General features: G+C 45.1%; 1 protein-coding gene across 1 annotated transcript in view; it reads left to right on the top strand.

The window, feature by feature from the left end:
• ABCF1 (ATP binding cassette subfamily F member 1) overlaps positions 1-21,569 on the top strand; it is a 1,329,408-nt gene that overhangs the window by 1,042,189 nt on the left and 265,650 nt on the right. Inside the window, exon 15 of the mRNA XM_044082281.1 lies at positions 10,479-10,647. Within this exon, the coding sequence (XP_043938216.1) occupies positions 10,479-10,647 (169 nt within the window). The remainder of the gene's footprint in view (positions 1-10,478; positions 10,648-21,569) is intronic.

Here is a 21,569-nt window from a genome sequence, read left to right as displayed (position 1 = left end):
TTTCTAGCTATTTCTAAGACAAAACACAAGTCTAAGATAAACTTACATATTAGAGCAAAGGCAGCGTGCTGATGAAGTTGGATGGTCAAGGCAAAAATGCTTAATGCTCTCTGATTCTCTCTCTTAAAAATCAAATCCTGGTTCACATTTCATCGTTCTTCACACTTTCCTTGGTTCCCAGGCTAACAGAAACTACATTTACATTCTTCACCTCTGGGCAGAAACCAGAGCAATAAAGGACATTTATGCACGCAAATCAAATTCTGGCCATTAACTCTGGCCTTAAAACAATCACAAGAATTCCTTCATCTAGACTGGCTGGAACCATGTTTACATCAAAGGGTCACAACATGCTTTACTTGGTCAGCAGAGTGCACTGTTACATTGTTTCCCAGTTCCACATGTAACACTATTTTTGCCATTTAAGACACAAGCCTGTGGTTTACATTAATATTTACAGATGACAGAATTATCTCACATTCTCTCTGGCTAGGCTGGCAGCCTTTACCTATCTTCACATACCCCTGCCTACTGCCTAGCAGTTCCACCATGTAGTTAACATCACTTAGTTTTTACCACCTTGTAGGGTTCATACCAAGCTGCTTGCAGCTTGTTGTGTCTGACAGGAATGAGAACCATTACCTGCTGCCCCACAGCATACTCTCTAGCTCGAGCATTCCTGTCATACCACGCCTTTTTCTGTTGGGCTTCTGCCAGGTTCTCCTGGCCAATCCCATGAGTTCCCTGAGCCTTGTCTTGAGGTTTAGGATGTAATCCACAAGAGACTCCTTGTGAGGCTTGCACTCACCTCCCCACTCATCTTGAATTAAATCTAGAGGTCTCCTCACCCTATGCCCATACAGCAACTCAAAAGGAGAAAAACCTGTGGATTCCTGGGGAAACTCTCTAAGCAAACAGATGGGGTAAATATTTGCCCCACTCCCTCTTAAACTGATCTGCAAATGCCCCTAGCATGGACTCGATTGTAGAGTTTAACCTCTCAACAAGACCATTAGTCTGGGGATGGCAGGGGTGGTCTTCATGTGCTTCACCCCACAGGACTTCCACAGACAAGCCAGTAGGTCTGACATGAAATTGGCACATCTGTCAGTCAGTATTTCTTTTGGGAAACCTACCGTGCTGAAAATCAAAGCATTTGCCACCTTCTCTGCCTCAATGGAGGACAAAGCCACTGCCTCAGGGTATCGTGTAGCATACTCTACTACCACTAGGGTATACGTTTTCCCTGTGGAACTTGGGGTACTCAGAGCCCCCATAATATCCATAGCTACCCTCTGAAATGGCTCCTCAATCACAGGCAAAGGCATCAAAGGAGTTCTCACCTAGTCTCCTTCCTTGCCTAACTTTTGGCACTGCTCACAAGTCCTGCAGTACCCTGTTACATCTCTGGAAATTCCAGGCCAATAGAAGTTCTGCATAATACACCTTTTTGTACGTTTTATGGCCATATGACCAGCAAAGGGAATATCATGGTCTGTGGCTAGAAGCGCCAGACTGTAGGCTCTAGGCACTACCAACTGCTGTACTCTCACCATCTAGCCCTCCCTCAGGGGTCCACTCTCTGTATAGTAACCCTTTGTTCCAGTGTACAGATTCCCCCCTTTCCTTGAGAATCAGGTGCCTCCCTAGCTACCTGCCTCAAGCTTTGCAATGTAGGGTCTGAGAGCTGAGCCTGTCCCAGCTCTGTCCTTGCAACCCTCCCCAGCTCCCCTTCCACAGGAAGTCTGGCATCCTCGGACAGTGGTGCCTCACTGTCAGCCTGGGTAGTACTACTCTTCTCTACCTTTACAGTCGCTCTGTCCAAGGGACCATCAGTACCCCGAAGCAGCTGTAGCTCGCCTTCAGTCTCACTACTGCAGGGTAGCTCCCTCCCTGAAGTAACCACCTCATCAGTCCTGGTTGTAAGTATGCAGTCTGTCTGGGTCTCCCCCAGGCTATCAGACCCACATGCTTGTGTCCTAGCCTGACTTCCGTGTAACTGCATAAGCATATGGTACTGCCTCATCCATATCCTTCCCTATCAGGACATCTGCAGGATATTAGTTCAGTACCCCTGTTATCTCAAGACAACCTACTATTGGCATTTTGTCTTTCCCACTTACTGGCTCCCTCACATTTTGTTCCCCACCTTGCCTCAGTGGACACCTGTATGCCACATGGCCCCACTGGTTGCATTCAAAACATTTAGCCCTAGCTCCTGGACATGTACCTGGACTAGTGGCTTCCCCTGTTACTGGCAGATTCTGTTGGGGCAGTCTGTGCTGCCCACCATGGGTTCCTTTAGACCCATGAGCAGTACTGGTGGTCCCCTTCCTGTGCAGGGCTGACCTGCTTCCAGGTATAGATCTCCCTTCTTCCCCAGCTCATCTGAAGTAGCACATTGTCTATCAACTAACCAGATCCTCAAGCAAAGCACTAAGGACTTGATGTTCTTCGTGTTTCACTGTTGCAGTTATCACACTTGGGTTATCTGCCTGCAGGCAGCCCTCAGTTGGCCCGAATACCAGAGTCTTGGGATTTCTGCGTCGGATGTCGTCGCCTCTTCCATGATGTCTGGGGTATAAAATGTGCAGCCGACACCATTACATCAGCTTTTCTTGCCAAGCGGAGCCCGAAGCAGCAGCAGTTCACAAGTGCCAGTCGACCGCTACCTGAAATTTTGGTTAATCGAGTTTCAGACCTGAAGTCTTCTAAAGTCAAGTACCCCATTGGGGATCCTTTTTTCTCGCTCTAACCGATGTCAGAAAAAGTTAACAATTTTCTTGCCTGTGGAAAGCAAATTCCTTACAGAGATTTGCATTCTTACTGTTTAAGCTGCGGTGGTGCAGCAGTAGCATTGTCGCCTCACAGCAAGAAGTTCTCCCCTTTGATTCTTGGCTCGAGCGCCTTCTGGGTGGAGTCTGCATGTCCTCACTGCGATCGAGTGGCATTCGAAAGACATGCGTGAATGGGCGTGTCTTCATTGAAGGTTGGCCATGGAGCTGGCACCTCGGCACCGTAAAAATCTGCTGCCAATCATTAGCGGACCGGAGTTCTGCTGTGGCAATCCCTAACTGGGAAAAGCCGAAAGACGAACTGCGTCACCTTAGGCCCAAACCATGACCTTCCTCGCTGTCAGTTTTGTGCCCTGTTCAACACCCAAACTATTCGTCGTCGGGCTATCTTTGTCACTAAATTCTTTCACTCTTGTTATCTGTATTCCGAAATGGCTTTGATAAGCCATCCGACTACCGATCTTCCGAAAAAACGTAAGGATAAAGATAGAGAGGCTGCATAGATCCAAAACTGCCGACGATGCTTCTGTTAAGCTATTCGCCAGTCCGTTGGTACTCAGTGAGGTGCTTTCGCAGCCCCCGATACCCACTAGTACAGATTCGCAGGCCTCTACTGAGACCCATTTGGAGTCCAGTAGGCCGCGAGATGCTCATTCAACTATGGAACCTGCAGATGTCTCTACCTTGGATGGGTCCGGAGCTGCTGTGCAGGCACTGGCTTCTGAGGGTGTATTCAGACCTTCTGATGTTCGTATTAAACAGACTACTTTGTTTCTGACTAAAACTAATGAATTTTTCAGGCCCAGAGTTCGCACTATGTCTAGGAAACTGTTGACCAAAACGCATTCTCAAGCTCTCATGCCACAGAAACAAATGCCTAGAATGGCTGAAGACCTTATTACTTTAATCAGGGGAAGCCAGCCTTCCCCCTCTAAAAGACAAAGAATGGTTTTTCCTTCTGATTCTTCAGATCATGAATCTGACTGATGACTCTGATCCCTCTGATTACCAGGACATACTCTTATCTACCTATGAGGATTCAGATGCAGAGGATTCCATCCTCTCTGCCCCCCCCCCCAAAAAAAGAGCCTTTCTTTTGGTGAAAACCAGCATACTCTCAGAGAACATTTCTACTAAGAGTGCCAGGGCTACCCACAGTCCAAAAAGAGACTTGGGGAATTTTTAAACTTGCCTCAGCACAGACCCCTAGGTATCCCCCTGTTCTGGAAATTGTAGATGATGCCTTCAAGGAATCTAGTCTTGCCCCTGATACTTTGCCACCAGCTCCTAGAAAGCCTGACAAGTACTACAGAGTACCTGACTCTCTCAAATTTCTTTTCAGAAATCCCACTGCTCATCCAGAGAGCATTTCCCAGGGACCTAAAGGTGTTAAGGGTACTACAGCCAAAAACCCTTCCCCTTCGGACAGGGATTCTAGGACTTTAGAGAGATGGGAGAAGAAGGTATATACCTCTGCAACTCTTGCTATCATGTCTTTAAATTGCCGTTTCACATGTTAAAATGCCAACAGCATATTATGGAACTAATTAAACAAAAAAGTGATGTTGATTCCTGATTGTGCAGAAAATAAAGATGTACAAGAGTTAATGCATTCTGCAAACCAAGTTGGAAAACATACTTTGCAGTGTGGTATTGATGCCTTAGAAGCATCTTGCAGGGCTGCTGTCACTGGGTCTGTTCTGAGAAGGTATGCTTGGCTGAAGGAACAAATCTTGCCAGACCATGTCAAAGCAAAACTACTAGATGCTTCATTAAACTAAGAACGTTTGTTTGGCACAAAAGCAGAAGTTCTTAAAACGATGGAGGAAAAAGCTAAATCTATGCAAACTGTTAGATTTCCTACAGGTACAGCCACCTAGATTCAGTAGGCATTAGCCCTCAAAGAATTGGTCATTTCTAGCCCCCCCCCCCCAGACCTTCTCAGTTCAAACCCAGGGGCAACAGACCACCAAGAATACAGTCTCAGGGTATGCACAGATCTAAACAATGGAGTGCTCCCACCTCAGAAACAGGGAATGGTAAGCCACCCACTTATGGAAACAATTCACAATGACTTGCCCTTCACCCTTCCCAGACATGCCCAAGTACTGGCTCCCCTAGGAGGAAAACTCACCTTGCATGCAAAAAACTGGGAGTACATTACCCAGGACAGATGGGTCTTAAACATATCTCAGGGATACAGATTCTACTTCCACTCTCTGCCAACCCCAAGTGGATTGCCAGACCTTCCCCCAAACCAGTGGGCAGAGGCCCAAAAGCAAGTACTTTCTCTTTTCACTATCAGGGCTATTCAACCTGTTCCAGTAGAGTTAAGGGGACAAGGTTTCTACTCCATACTGTTTCTGGTACCCAGAAAAGAAAACTCATAGCGCCCTATCCTGGATCTGTCAGTTCTCAACACCTTCCTGGTGGTACCAAAATTCAAAATGCTTACACTCCAATAGCTGCTTCCTCTGCCTAGCCAAGGACTCTGGCTGGTCACCCTAGACTTAAAAGAAGCTTATCTGCACATTCCCATAAGGGAATCCTACAGGAAATATCTACGTTTCAGGGCAGGCTCTATGCACCATCAGTTCTCTGCACTTCCCTTTGGCTTAGCTGCTGCACCCAGGGTATTCACAAAGTGCCTGGCTCCCGCCATTGCATATTGCAGGCAGAGAAAAATTAAAATCTACCCATACTTGGACTTGCCTGATTCAGGTGGACAGTCAGGAACTGCTACTACAGCACCTGACATTTGTAAAGAGACTCCTAACTTCTCTGGGGTATGCCAAGAAAGAAATCACATCTGGTACCCAGCCAAAAAATTGTATTCCTGGGAGCAAGCTTTAACGCAACTTCCCAGATGGCATTCCTCACTCCAGAAAAGCAGGTTTATTTGACAAATTACTTCAAACTTCTTGCTAACCAAACCCAGCTATCTGCAAGAAAAATACTGCAAGCCCTATGGTTCATGGTGTCATGCATTCTCCTAATTCCATATGCAAGACTGCATATGAGGAAACTTCATTGGTACTTAAGTCTCTGGTGTCAACATTCCCAGGACCTGGAAACAGCAATTCCTATCATTCCTCGCCTAAAGACAGAGTTCCTTTGGTGGGCAGAGGCCTGCTACCACAACGAGGGACTCCCTTTCTCTCTAACCCCCGCCCAAACCCTGACAACAGACACATCAGACTGTGCATGGGGGGCTCATATGGCAGGCAAGTGCATTCAAGGCAAATGGAGACCAGGACAAATGCACCTGCATATCAATCAAAAAGAAATGTTAGCTGTACAGAATGCACTGACAGCCTTCAAATACCTTATCCTTCCAGGACAACTCGTGATAAAGACGGACAAACACCACAGTTATGTGGTACATAAGCAGGAGGGAACTCATTCCTACCCACTCTGCAGGTTAGCCATGACTCTGTGGAACACAGCCTTGAGCAATCAAGTGCACCTGCAAGCTCATTTCCTGCCAGGCAAAGAAAATTCACTGGCAGACTAAGGAGAAATCTAACAGACCCACACGAGTGGAAACTGGAACCCATCTCATTCAAACTTCTAATCCACAGGTGGGGAACACCAAAGGGGGACCTCTTTGCTTCCCCCCAAAACCATCAATTGAGCAAATTTTGCACCAAAACTCCCTGCAGCCAAGCATGGAAAGTGGATGCCCTTTCCTTTTCATGGGAAAACTTCTCAATCTATGCCTTTCCCCTTCTGCCCCTCCTCTCAAAACTACTACTCAAGATCAAGCAGAACAGGCCAAGGACAATCCTGATTGCACCAGACTGGCCACACCAGCACTGGTACCCACTTTTACGCAGTCTGACAGCTGCCTCCCTGGCATCTACATCAGACCCCCTCTCTGCTGTCCCAGCAGGAGGGCCAGATTTTGCATCCTCAGCTGCAAACCCTGAACCTAGCAGCCTGGCTTATTCCCTGAATACATCACCAGCAACCCTAAGCAAACAGGTGCTGGATGTCATCCTTGAGGCCAGGCAGCCTAGTACTAGGAAATCCTATTCAGATAAGTGGAAAAGATATTGTTCTTGGTGCTACTCTCGGGGAAAAGACACAACTGTGTCTGCCTTACCTCAAATCCTAGATTATCTAGCAGAGGTGCTCCACAAAGGCCTATCCTTCTTTTCAGTTAAGATTCATGCCTGTGCCATCTCAGTTCCATTACAACACTGAGCCACCCCTCGTTTCTTATCCTCTGGTCAAACAGTTCATGAGAGGGGCTAAATATTTAAGACCCCCGAGGAGAGCTCCCACTTTTGCCTGGGACCTTAACTTTGTACTAGAGAAGCTCACGCTTCCCCCCTTTGAGCCTGCCACTACAGCAGAGTTAAAATTCCTCTCTTGGAAAACTGCCTTACTTCTAGCCATCACTTCAGCAAGAAGATTGTCTAATTGCTGGCCCTTATGGCTGTGGAACCCTTCATTATCTTCCATGCGGACAGGGTTTCCCTCAGGACCCACCTTTTTTCCTAATTCTCAGAATAACAGGGAAAGGATCCTGCACTCCTTGGACGTGCATGGACAGCTTAGGTTCTACCTTGACAGGACTAAACCTTTCAGAAAATCTGACCAGCTGCTAGTCAGCTTTGCTTCAGGGGCAGAGGGGAAGGCGATTTCAAAGCAAACCATCTCCAAATGGGTAGCACACTGCATCCATTTCTGCTACAAACACCATGGAAAACCTACCCCACAGGGGATCAGAACCCATTCCACTAGGGCTACCTCAACCTCTACAGCATTTCTCAGGGGTGTCCCTACTGGGGGCATCCTGGAAGCTGCAACCTGGAGTTTTGTACACACCTTCACCAAGCATTACCACTTAACTATCTTTTCTAAATCCAGAGCTGGATTTGCTACAGCAGTCTTACAAGGCCTGCTAGCCAGCCCTAATACTTATTGACTGTCTCCACCCTTCCTCAGCTGTGGGAATCAACCCAAGTGTGATGACTGCAACAGTGAAACACGAAGAACATAGTACAGTTGTGTACACTTACCATAAATGTAGATGTCAGAGTGTATTCACTGTTGCAGTCCTGGTTACCCTCCCTCCAGCCCCCTGACTTATCTATACTTTCTACCTATTCTATTTTTTGGCCATATCGTATGGCAATGGTATTTACTTTTTACTGGAGGTGTTCCACACCATCTAATTGCTTCCAATTTTGTGGGCTCCTGACATCTGGGGCAAGAAAAACTGATATAATGACGTCAGTTGCATGTTTTATACCCCTAATGTCATGGAAGAGGCGACAGCATCCGACGCAGAAATCCCAAGACACTGGTATTCGGGCCGACTGAGAGCTACCTGCAGGCAGATAACCCAAGTGTGATGACTGCAACAGTGAATACACTCTAACATCTACATTTATGGTAAGTGTACACAGCTGTACTTTCCCTCACCAAAAGGTCTGCCAGCCCTTCAAAAGTGGTGACCTGGCATCCCACTCACCCACCTATGGAAATAAGTGCTCAGTTCAGCAACATATTCACACACACTTTCATCTGCTTTGCGTGTATGTTCACAAAACCTTTTCCTATACGTTTCAGGTGTTGGCTTAAACAATTCTAACAAGTGATTTTTAACAGCAGTATAATCAAAACATGCGATGTCAGACATTTTTGACAAGGAGTAAGGGGGTCAGGAACCGTACCCAAAGCCTTTGGCCAACACTATACTGTTTACATACCCTCTCAAACATATGAATGAAACTATCAAAATTATCCCCCTCTTTAAACTGTGGAAGGAATTTACTGACCTTTTGTGCTTCTGGGGTCCAGTTACTCCCTTCCCCATTACCTCCATGACTCTGGCAAAGAGTCAGCATTTCCCTCTCATGCCTCCTCTACCACTCCTTTTCCTCAGCTTCTATCTCCGAACGCTTGGCCTCCAACTGAAGTCTCTCTAGCTCCAGATGGATTTTTAAGTCCTCTGCAGTATGGTTGAACTATCCATTCTCCGAGGGTATTATATCTCCACTGCCCATCTGATTGTCCTTCTGGTTGCTTTTTTCTGATGCAGCTGTAACCAAGGCTGCCATCAGGTCTGCTTTAGTCAGGTTTCCATGCACCAGTCCCCTAGCCTGGCACATCTCCGCCATCTGGCTCCTTTGTGTGTGTGACTATGTTGCTACTTCAAGAACTATGGTTTCTGGTACTTTATGGAGGAGGCTTGCATGACTATTTTCAGGTCCTCCCAGATGATGATAAAATGAGATTTTAAATTCTCCTTTGGATAGAAATTTAGTTTTGGCCCCTCTGTTTCAGAGGTGATCAAAAAGTGTGGTGAAAGAGTTAATACAGGGCATCTCTAAGATTTTCATCCCTCTTTTTCCACTTTTTCAAAAGGATTCTATAACTCCTCATCCAGTTTAGGTAAGAAGCAAAATACATTCTCAACAAAATGCAGAAAAACAGATGCTTAACAAGAAATGAGAAAGAGGTTCCAAGAAGAATTATGGAGACTGCCTAAACCAAGGACAAGCCCACTAAGTAAGAATGACTGAGACTTTGTTCCCTTCTCTCACTGACATCCTCTTTTGTCTTCCAGAAAGTCTGAATCCCCAGTCATCAAGGTTGCAGATAGCAGTGGATCAGAAGGTGACCTTGAAGGGTCGCTTTAAGTACAGTACTAAAGGGGTGGTGTCTATAGCTAAATGCCAACAATGCCCCTCTTTATGTGGGTAAAACCAAGACAAAAATAATGTATTTATGAACACCTACATGATATTGCGAAGTGTAAAGATACTAATGCCCTATATAAACATATTGATGTTTCCCTCACATTATTTTTTATTCTTTATTGTGGAAAGCAGGAGAGGGTTGCTAGAAACTTTGGGGGGGGGGCATGGAGCAAAATGTTAGAAAAGAGGGAATTGTACTGGAAGATTGTTTTGAATGTATACAAATTCCATGGACTTAATGAACAGGTTTCAGTAGCTTGTATTTTAAAACTGCATGCCCTTTCTAACAAGTGGATGGTTAAATCTGTTGTGTAAACTATTTTATTTAGTTCAGTATGGAGATATCTTTATTTTAAATGAATTTGTGCACCTGGTAGAATGAACTGATTGTTAATTTTCATTAGTTGATTTGTATCATGTGCCTTTTGGTTGTGTTTAAAAAGAATGCGACTAAAATGTTTTTATACTTGTTCTGAAGAAGTTTCTGTTCTAGTGACAAAACTGTTGTGTATGGATTAAATTTTATTTGGACTGACTTGTTTTACTCATTATATATAGATCAGTGAAGTGAATGTTATAGTTAGAAATTGTACGAAAATATGTTGATGCTTATGAGCAATCTTTGTGAACATGGATTATTTAAATAAAAAGATGCAAAGCTAAACAAAAATATGAAGTGGGGGAGTACTGAAAAATAACTCCTTGTTAATCATGTAACACTGCCTGTTGATTTAATGTTCAATTTTAACTGCTGCTGCCTAGTTATTTTAACCTTTTTTACACCTTACTTTGTTTTTATTTGGTATGCTTAATAGTGAAATAGTATTTGAAACACATTTTAAGATTTTGCAGCAGTCCAAGGTTGTCACCTTACTTTGCTTGAAGGTGTTGCACAAATATTGAGAAGTGCACACAACTTTGTTGTAATTTGTTCCTAGACTGAATTTAAGGTTTTCTTTGTTAAATTTAGAAAGTGGGATTTTTTAACCAGCAGTATGCTGACCAGCTAAACATGGAAGAGAGCGCAACTGAATACCTGATGAGGAACTTCAATCTACCCTATCAGGACAGTCGGAAATGCTTGGGACGCTTTGGATTGGAAAGCCATGCACACACTATCCAAATCAGCAAACTGTCAGGTACTGAGCTAATACAGAGCATGCGCAGGCTTGAGCAATGTTACTTCAGTCGTCTTTGTGATGACTTTTTTATCCCAACAGGTCCTGCTTGTTCATTTGAACATCCTTCCACTATGTATACTTCTAATGGGTTCGCAAAAAGTTCAGTTTTGCACAGCTGTCTCTCTCCTTACCCAGCTGGGAGGGTATTCTTTTCTTCTCTGTTTTCCATTATTAAAGCACTATGGCTGAGAAGCCTAAAGGGTTTAAAAAATACACTTCCTATGGGCACAAAATTCCAAATTCTGATGCCCACAAGAGAGTGCGTTTATTGTCTAGGAGCAGCACATCTGGCTACGAACTGTAGTCTAGGGCTATTGCAGACAGGAGAAATAAGTTAGTCCTCAAAGGGTTATTACCTCCCTCCTCTGGGGCTCAAACCCCAAGCAAAATCATCCAAGGCTGCATTGAAGCGTAGAAAACTATCTCCACCTAAGTCTCCAAAGGCTTCATCTTCCTCTGAGCTTCCACAAAAAATATCATTGGATCCCACTTTGTCAGATTCGAAGAGAAAAAAATTCAGATCCTAAGGCTTTGGTTCTGACAGTTATATCAGGCAGTCATACTGCTCAACCTTTGGATCCAAAACCATCAGATCTGACTTCTGGTACTTCTCATATTTGGAGAACTTGCTCACCAAAGTTTGTCAGCCCTATTTCTCTTCAGCTCCATTGTCCACTCATGCAGACTCTGAGGAAACATGCCAGACCTCAGTCCACTGCCTCATCTGTTTGGTCCTCCACGAGTCTTTCTGAAGCTGATGTGGATAGGATGATGAGAATGTTCCTCAGAGCTCAGATCCAGATAGGGGTTATATCTGCAAACATCTCTCATCAGATCTGTAAGCTTTCCTGCTACCTCCCATACAGTTGTATCTCCTTCTCTGATCCATCCTTAAGTTTCGGAATCCTAGGATCCAAGATTTCCAATTATGCCAGTGTTTGAGCTGAAGAGAATTACATCTTCGACCCTGACTGTTTCCCTGACCAGTTATGTTCCTGTTCCCTCAGATTGGGATAAGTCTGTGAGCCAAAGCATCAGCATCTGATCTGTGGGACTGGTTCTCCTCCAATGATGTTGGATATGTCTTTGCCCCTCTGAGCCTCTGTGCTAGACAGTTTGGGTCCATCTCCCTCCTCGAGGCACAGATACAGATAAAGTTGTGGTTTGCCTGCTTTGTAAGTGTTGGCTCCAGTGTGGCCAGCCATGGCTTCTCCTGGTCTATTCTTCTCAGCTGCTACACTTTATGGTTCCAAGCTCTGATCCCATCAGATTTACTCCACAGGGACAGCCAGTACCATCTAACATCCAGACAGTTTAGAGGAACTTACCCCGCTCTTTGGACACCTCTCCAGAGCATCTCACTGAGAAGGTTCACAGAATATAAAAAGCGGCACATAAATTCCCCCATTGGAATCTCTCACCAAAGGGGAAGGGTTCCATGGATCACCATCTGATATCTCATTTGGGGATATTTTGGAGATCTTTAAGCAGAAAGGTGGTTGATCCTCAGATATTCCTTTCCCTAAGTAATCAGTACTTTTGGTGCTGGCCTATCTACGTCTTGGGTGATTTCCACCAGCCAATGAGCTTATCAACCTAGTCTCTTGACTGACATGGAAAGAACTGGATTTTATTGAAACAATCCCACATCTTCCAGACCAAATTTTATCTCCTTTGAAAGGTCAGTCCCATTAAGCAAAGAAGTCCCTGTTGATGCAGTGGTTGTGGTAGCTGTCACCAAGAAGGAGCTAGCAGAACAGAGCTCCTCTCTCCATCCCCCCAACAGAGAGTCCAGGGTATTGAACAGATTTGGAAAGCATGTGTTTGCTTCAGCGAGTGAAGTCCCTGAACTGTTTGGTGCACTTTACAAGACTGCAGAGGGTTTTGACCAAGGAACACTCAATCTGTCTTGAAGTCTACAGAAGATTACAAAAGATATAATCCTTGCAGCTGACCACTCTTTATTTCCAATACATCCATGAGGTTGATTTCTCATACAGCAGAAGGTTGGCCACTGTTTCAGGCATTGCTGTGAGGAGACATGCTGGATGCAGTTATGCAATTTTGTGGAGTTCTTTGAGTCTTCTTTCATAAATGCTCCTTTTAATGGAACATCCTTGTTTGGCCCTTCTGTGAAAGAAACACTTCTGCAGTGAACAGGAAGGAAAGACGGTCTGCCATAGGGATTCGCTTTTCTACCCCTCAACAATTCTTTTCAAGGAATCAGAGGAGGCAAGAAAATCTTCCATTAATCCTGGAGATCTTTCCAGTATTCATGGTGAGACAACTCCCTCAGAGGCAGAGCAGGGAGTTCAAATGGAAGATGCCACCCTCACAAAAGATGAGGCCCATGAAATCAGGGTTTACGAAATTCCTTTCTGAATAGACCCTTTCAGCACTCCTGAAGGGCTGCCTGATTGCTTGCCTGTGGAGGCAGTCAGGGGACATTTGTCCTTGCACCCATACACCTGGGCTGCTATAACAAAATATTCTTGGGTGCTAAAAATAACCAGAGGTTACTTTTATTCCATATTCCCAAATGTCCACTTCCATAAGAAGAAAGCTTCCCGATTTTCCATCCAGTCAGATAGAAGCTGAGGCTTATGAAATTCAGAAGCTGGTGGCTGAGTCAACCAGGAGGTCCTACCAAACTAGAGAGGATTCGGAACTTACTCAAGGTTCTTTTTAGTACCAAAAAAGACAAGGAGCCTGAGACCAGTTTTGGATCTAAGCATTCTGAGCCAATATGTGAGGAAATCAAAGTTCTGAATGGCCACAGTTCAGTCCAGTCTACCTCTTTTACAGAAGGTAGATTTGATGTGCTCACTCAATCTTCAGGATGCATACTATCACATCAAAATAAATCGATGCTCCAGAAGGCACTTGCGCTTTCAGTTGGGAGCCAGTCACTATCAGTTCAGAACCCTGCCCTTTGGACTCACCACAGCCCCCAGGGTTGTTTGCCAGGTGTATGGCAGTGGTAACAGTTCATCTAAGACAGCAAGGATTCCAAGTGTTTCCATACTTAGATGACTGGCTCCTCACCACCCCAACCAGGCATCTCCTAGAACAGTCCAGGAATTATTTGCTCCAAATTTGCCAGTCACTAGGCATTACAGTCATCATTTCCAAATCCAAACTGCTACAGAATCTGGAGTTCATTGGTGCTCGTCTAAATACATTAAGTCAAATTACTTCTCTCCCTCATTGTATACGTACAATCAAGTCACAAGTGCTTCATACTTTTTCTCATCCTGCTCCTCCTGCAGTACTTGTCCTTCAGGCCCTAGGTTCAATGGTAGCATCTGTAGTATTAGTCCAATTAGGACATTACTATACGAGTGTTCTTCAGTGGACTGTAGCTGTATAGTGGTCTGTTCTTCGACAGCCCCTATGCTTCCCAATCAAATTTACTGTGTATGCAAAAACCATATTTGCTGGTGGATCCAGTTGGATGACATTTACATAGGCCCGCCTATTCATTCGGTCTCTCCCAGTAGCCACAGTGACCACAGATGCCTCCCAACTGGGGTGGGGGCTTTTCTTGGGAAGGACGGTCCAAGGCACATGGTCCCCCCAAGATGACCAATTCGGATATCAATGCCCATTGCAGACATTTCAAGATTTCCCCCTCTAGTGACTGTTCCAGTTCAAACCGACAGCATGTCTGTGGTCTGGTATATCAACAGAAAGCGGGAACTTGATCCCCCCCACCCTCTGCCAAGAAGCATGAGAGTGTTGCAATGGGAGACCTCCTTCAACCGCTTTCTAGTAGCAATGCACATTCCACCGAACTCCAGCATACTAGCAGGCAAACTTAGATCCATTCGGATGCTTCATGAGTGGTGTCTCAGTCAGCAGTGGAGAAAACTTTCTGTTATTGGGGCCAACCTTGCTGCGACCTTTTTGCGTCTTCCCACAACAACAAATGCAGCAAGTACTTTACCCTGACCCCCCCCCCCGGGGGGGGGGTCCACCGAAAGATGCTGTAGTCCATATTTGGCCCTCTGCTGTCCTCTACACCTATCCACAGAAAGCCAGTTGGTTGAAAAGCTCTGTTATCCTCATAGCTCGCATTTGGCCACTGCAGGTCTGGTTCCCCTTCTTTTAGTCTTGTTGTCTTTATTCTACTTGGATACTGAACCCCAGTCCAGACCTTCTGTCACATCCCTCAGGGATAAAACATCTCAATATTACAGTCCTCAAATTAACCACATGGTTTCTCCAGTTCCGTTAATAGCTAGACAGCCCAGGCTTTCTTCTGTGGTTCGTGATATACTTTTGTCCTCACAGAAGGATTTCACTAGGAGTATTTACAAGAATAAATGGAAAAGATGCTCAGTCTGGGCCCTGAAAAATGACATTGATCATTTTGCAGCCCATATTTCTTCTGTGCTGGTGTTTTTAGCTTCTATTTTTAAAGAAAGTCCTAGTTTTTCCACAGTCAAAGAACAGGTGGCAGCCATATCAGATTTTCACTCAGGAGGCGATGCTTCTTGCTTGGCTGCTTCTAAGTTGTGTAAGGCTTTTCTAAAGGGCACCTTCTTGCTCAGACCCCCAGTGAAGGATCTGTCCACTCTTTGGGATTTAACAGTAGTACTTCAAGGCTTAACTTAATAACTCTTTCAACCTTCAGCAAAAACTGACTTAAAATGTCTGTCTTGAAAAATAGCCTTTTTAGCTGCTATTACATCTGCTAAAAATGATTTCCTAACTCCAGGTTCTTTCATCAAAAACCCCTTAAATTGTTTTTCATAAACACAGAGTTATCTTATGAGCCAGTCATTCTTTCCTACCAAAAGTAGCTTCTGAATCAAATATAAATCAAACCATTCACTTACCAGTCTTCTTTCCCAAGCTTTCAAACCAGGGAAAATACAAACTATATCTTTTAGATGTACATAGACAACTATGTTTCTATTTGCACAGAACAAGCTATTTCAGAAAAAGAAACAGCTGATGTTCTTTGTGTTTCAATGTTGCAATTATCATCTGTGGGTTATCCCTGCTGTGGTAGCCCTCAGTCGCCCCGAATACCAGAGTCAGTGTTTTTGTGCACTGGCTGCCGTCTCCTCTAGTCTGATGTCAGGTCGGCAGTGTTCTAAAGCAAGGCAGCCGACATAATTACATCAGTCTTTCTTACCGTGGAGCCCGTAGCAGAAGCAGTTCACACGAGTGCCGGATGTCCTTCAAGGATGCATCTGCAGTCCTTGCATATGGGTTGTCCTGCCTCAGGCAGCCCTTCGGTCGGCCGGATTCCAAAGTCTGGGTCTGGCGTCGGCTGATGTCGCCCTTTTCCCCGATGTCAGAGCGCCTGGGGTATAAAAGCGTCAGCCGACGCCATCTTCCTCCGTCTTTCTTGCCGCGAGGTGCCCGAAGCAGAAGCAGTTTGCAAGTGCCGGTTGGCCAGCTGCTGTGATTTCAGCTACCGAAGTCTTCAAAAAAGCTAAGTACCCCGTTGGGGACTCTTTCTTGCCTCAGCCGATGTCAGATCAAACGGTTAAAGTTAATAATTGTTTATCTTGTGGGAAACAAATACCTCATAAGGATTTCCACTCTTGCTGCTTACTCTGCCTAGGCCCAGACCACGACGTCTCGGCCTGTTCAGCCTGTGCTTCCTTCAATAAACGCACTCTTAGGCGTCGGGCAGAGTTTGCAGAGGAATTTTTTGGGGAAAATTTCTGTTATATCATGCCATCGGAGCTTCCGACAGCTCATTTACCCAAAAAACGAAAGGATAAGGACCGACACACGCGGTCCGCGGTTTCGGCCGACTCCACGCCTAGGCCTACCGCGAGTGTCTCGGTCTCTACTGAAGCTGAATCTCTACCGCTTCCGACCGACGACACCGCACAGCCAGTAACTTTGGTACCGGAGGCCATCACTGGGTCGGTCATAGAATTTCCGTCTGAAACCGGTGCTCAGGAAATATCCGACACCATTTCTGTTGATAAAACTACTCCAGCACGTGGGGCAGCCAGGCCTCCTGTATCCATGTCCATTAAGGCCTTTACACGGGCTAAAGCTGCTAAACAGCCAAAATCTCTCCCTCCCAAGGCTATTCCTCAGGGATCCACTACCGGTTCACACATTTTAAGTTTGGCTGAAGACCTTATTTCCTTAATCAGGGGCTCTCAGCCACATCCAGACAGGGGCTCTCAACCACCTCCAGGCAAAAGGCCCAGGGTTGAGAAGACAGATCCCCAGTCTTCTGATGAGGCCTCAGATGACTCTGCCCTTTCAGACTACCAGGAGGAGGCCCTTCCGGCCTACCAGGATTCTGATGCAGAGGAATCTATTCCCTCGGCCTCCCCCCCCCTGAAGAGTTTTCCTTTGGGGAGACCCTTCACTCTATGAGAGAGCATTTCAAATGGCAAGGCCAGGAATTCTCTGATTCCAGGAAGAGGTTAAGGACTTTTCTACATTTACCTCAGCATAGACCTTTGGCTATTCCTCCTGTTTTAAGTGTTATAGAAGATGTGTACTCTGAGTCTAGTATTTCCCCTGACTCCCTTCCTCCGGCTCCTGTCAAACCTGACTGGTACTACAGGGTCCCGGACTCACATCTATACCTTTACAAGGGCCACTCTGCTTTCCCAGAAACTATTTCCCAGGTCCCTAAAGGGGTTACAACCACCACTGCCAAGAATCCACTTCCTTCTGAAAGGGAATCCAGGGCTTTAGAGAGATGGGGTAAAAAAGTGTATACTACTTCCACTCTTTCTATGAGAGCATTAAATTGTCAACTCCATATGATACAGTATCAAGAGTATCTGTTAGATGAATTGCATAAAAAACTATCCTCGCCTGAACCCCTAGAGCGCAAGGAGCTTCAGGATCTGGTGCATAATTCTCAACAGGTTAGCAACCATTTCTTACAGTGTGGTTATGATGCATTGGAAGCTTCATGTAGGTCAGCAATGACAGGTGCAGTCATATGTAGGCATGCTTGGCTGAAGGAACAAACACTGCCAGATCATGTTAAAGCAAAGCTTCTGGATGCACCACTGGAAAAACAAAAGTTATTTGGTTCCACGGCTCAAGAGGTCTTAAAGAAATTTGAGGAAAAGGCTAAATCAGTACAAACAGTCAAAGATTTTCTCCAGGTCCAACCACCAAGATTCAACAGAAATTGGCCTTCTAAGAATTGGTCCTTTCCAGACACAGACAGATTTCAAAGAGGCAAAAACAGGCGTGCCAGAGGTGGAGGGCAAGCTCGAGGCTCCTACAGAGGACGCCAATGGCAGCCTCCTAACCAGAGAGGTAGTGCAGGACCTACAACTACTGTGCAAGGACAAACTCAATGACTTGACTTTGACTTCGCCAACCAGGGCTCAATTGGAAGCACCTTTGGGCAGAAAGCTATCTTTATTCTCAGAAAATTGGCACAGTATTACAAAAGACAAAGGATACATATTCCATTTTCATACATTACCAAAAAGACAAGGCATGCCAAACCTGCCACCAAATCAAAGGGCAGAGGATTTCAAGCAAATTTCCAAACTACTACAAATGAAGGCAATAGAAAAGGTTCCTTACACAGAACAAGGCCAAGGATTTTATTCCAGACTATTCCTTGTTCCAAGAAAAGAAAATTCTATTCTGGACTTGTCCACACTGAATACTTATCTCATCGTGCCAAAATTCAAAATGCTGACCTTACAGCAACTCCTTCCCATGCTGGGCAAGGGGTCCTGGCTGGTAACTCTAGACCTCAAGGAGGTATACCTGCATGTCCCTATCAGACAAAGTTGCAGAAGACACCTCAGATTTCTTGCAGGTTCAGAGCATTATCAATTCTCAGCATTGCCCTTTGGCTTATCTACTGCGCCCAGAGTATTCACAAAATGCCTGACATCAGTAATTGCACATTGCAGACTTCAGGGGATTCAAATATACCCATACCTGGACGACTGCCTTATACAAGCGGACAGCCAACAAACATTGGTAAAACACTTGAACTATGCCATCCGCCTACTACAGGCCTTGGGATACACAGTCAACATTCAGAAATCAAGACTTGTTCCATCCCAACGAATAATTTTTCTGGGTGCAAAGCTGGATACAAACACCCAAATGGCTTTTCTCACAGAAGAAAAACAAGAACAATTACCGGATTGTTTCAGAAATCTGACAACACAAACCCAGCTGACTGCAAGGAAAATCCTGCAGGCCCTGGGTTTCATGGCATCTTGCATTCTTCTGATTCCACAAGCAAGGCTGCATATGAGAAAACTACAATGGTACCTAAGGAGTCTATGGTCTCAACACAGTCACAGCCTAGAAGCTTTGATCCCCCTCATTCCATGCCTTCAAAAGGAATTTCTGTGGTGGGCACAAGCAAGCCAGTCAAACATGGGTCTGCCTTTCAACAAGCCACATATCAGCCAAACCATTACAACGGATGCCTCAGACCATGGATGGGGAGCACACAAGGGCAATGGACACAAAAGGAATTGCGCCTGCACATCAACCAAAAGGAAATGCTGGCAGTGATACATTCAATCGAGGGCTTCGAACATTTCCTGCATCAAGGTCACCTGCTAATAAAGACAGACAATACCACAGTTATGTGTTACATAAACAAGCAAGGAGGTACCCATTCCTACCCTTTTTGCAGGCTGGCAATGAATCTTTTGGAACTTTCCCTAAAACTCAATATAGAGCTGCATTCCCAGTTCGTACCAGGAAAGGACAATGTACTGGCGGGCAGCCTAAGCAGAAACACCATGGATCCACATGAATGGATGTTGCATCCAGACATTTTTCTTCAGATAGCACAATCATGGGGAAGGCCGGACATAGATCTTTTTGCCTCCCCCCACAACCATCAACTGAAGAAATTCTGCACAAGGACATACCATCCTCAAGCATGGAAAGTGGACGCCCTATCCTTCAGCTGGAATGCTCTAACAGTATATGCATTCCCACCTCTTCCGTTAATGAACAAGGTCTTACTGAAGATCAGGACAGAGCAACCAAAAGTGATTCTGATAGCTCCGGACTGGCCAAGACAACACTGGTACCCACTGTTAAAGAGCATGTCACGCACGAAACCGTGGCCACTGCCACAATGGCCACTTCTGACACAGCACAATTACAAAACTCTGCACTCCAGCCTAAAAACCTTGCAGCTGACAGCCTGGAAAATACCTTGACTCCTCACCAGGATAAACTATCCAAGAGGGTAAAGGATATCATCATGGAAGCTCGGCGGCCTTCCACAAGAAAGGCATATTCAGCAAAATGGAAAAGATTTTGAACCTGGAGCACCGCAAAGGGTCAGGATCCGACAGTGATGAGCATTCCACATATCCTTGATTACTTGGCTGAAATGCTCCATAATGGCCTTTCTTATTCATCCATAAAAATTCATGCTTCAGCTATTTCAGCAGAGTACAACACTGATCCACCTGTATTTTCTCATCCTCTGCTAAGGCAGTTTCTAAGAGGGATAAAAAACATCAACCCTCCAAGGAAACCACCAGTGCCTACATGGGACCTTAACTTCATGTTGGAAAAATTAACTCTACCTCCTTTTGAACCAGCAGCATCTTCAGAACTACAATTCCTGTTTTGGAAGACTGCATTCCTTCTGGCCATAACCTCAGCAAGAAGAGTATCTGAGTTACAGGCCCTCATGGCAGTACAACGATTTCTCATTTTCCATCAGGACAGAGTCTCTTTGAGAACCAATCCTTCATTCATGCCAAAGGTGGTATCCAGGGTCTCACTGAACCAAGCTATCCACCTGCCTACTTTCTTTCCAAATCCACAAAATAAAGGAGAGAAACTTATGCATACCCTGGACATTCACAGACAGTTGCGCTACTACTCGGACAGAACTAAGACTTACAGAAAAACTGACCAACTGTTTGCAGCATATGCTGCTGGTGTACAAGGAAAAGCAATTTCCAAACAAACAATTTCAAAATGGATAGGAAATTGCATTAGATTCTGTTACTCTTTTCATGGAAAAGAGCTGTGCCAGCTAACATCAGACCTCATTCCACCAGAGCAACAGCCACCTCCACAGCCTTCTTAAGAGGGGTGGCTACAAAGGACATTTTAGAAGCTGCTACATGGAGCTCTGTTCATACATTTTCAAAGCATTACAACTTGCTTTTATATTCCAGAGCCAGAGCAGGCTTTGCTACTGCAGTCCTGCAGGGCATGTTAGCTACACCATCCTTTTCTTAGGTCCTACCACCCCCAGCTTGGCTATGATATTCTACCCATATGTAAGGACTGCAGATGCATCCTTGAAGGACATAGTACAGTTTTGTACTTAACATAAATGTAGATGTCCGATAGGTATGCATCTGCAGTCAGGTTTTCCCTCCCTCCTACCCCTCTGTGGTATTCTTTGGGTACCTATCCCTCATTTTAGCTAGCTGGGGTTATCTTTTATGGTGTATTTGTTTTTTATTGCTGTGCATGATTGGAATTTATTCATTTCTCCAAAATTTAGCCTTCTTTAGAGGGCACCTGGCATCTGGGGCAAGAAAAACTGAGGAAGATGGCGTCGGCTGACACTTTTATACCCCAGGCGCTCTGACGTCGGGGAAAAGGGTGACATCAGCAGACGCCGGACCCAGACTTTGGAATCCAGCCAACCGAAGGGCTGCCTGAGGCAGGACAACCCATATGTAAGGACTGCAGATGCATACCTATCGGACATCTATATTTATGGTAGATACAAAACTGTACTTTTGTCGCTACCAGAAGTTGAATTTCAGCAGAAAATATCTAATGCTAAGTACCCCGTTGGGGACCCTTTTTTCTTGCTCTAACCGATGTCCAAAAAAGTTAATTGTCTCACCTGTTGAAAGCAGATTCCACACAGAGACTTTCATACTTACTGCATCACTTGTTTAGGC

This window comes from Protopterus annectens, chromosome 9.part0 (genome assembly GCF_019279795.1).
Source record: "Protopterus annectens isolate FY-2018-M chromosome 9.part0, PAN1.0, whole genome shotgun sequence".
NCBI lineage: Eukaryota > Metazoa > Chordata > Ceratodontiformes > Protopteridae > Protopterus > Protopterus annectens.
This window is presented reverse-complemented; position numbering and strand designations above follow the sequence as displayed.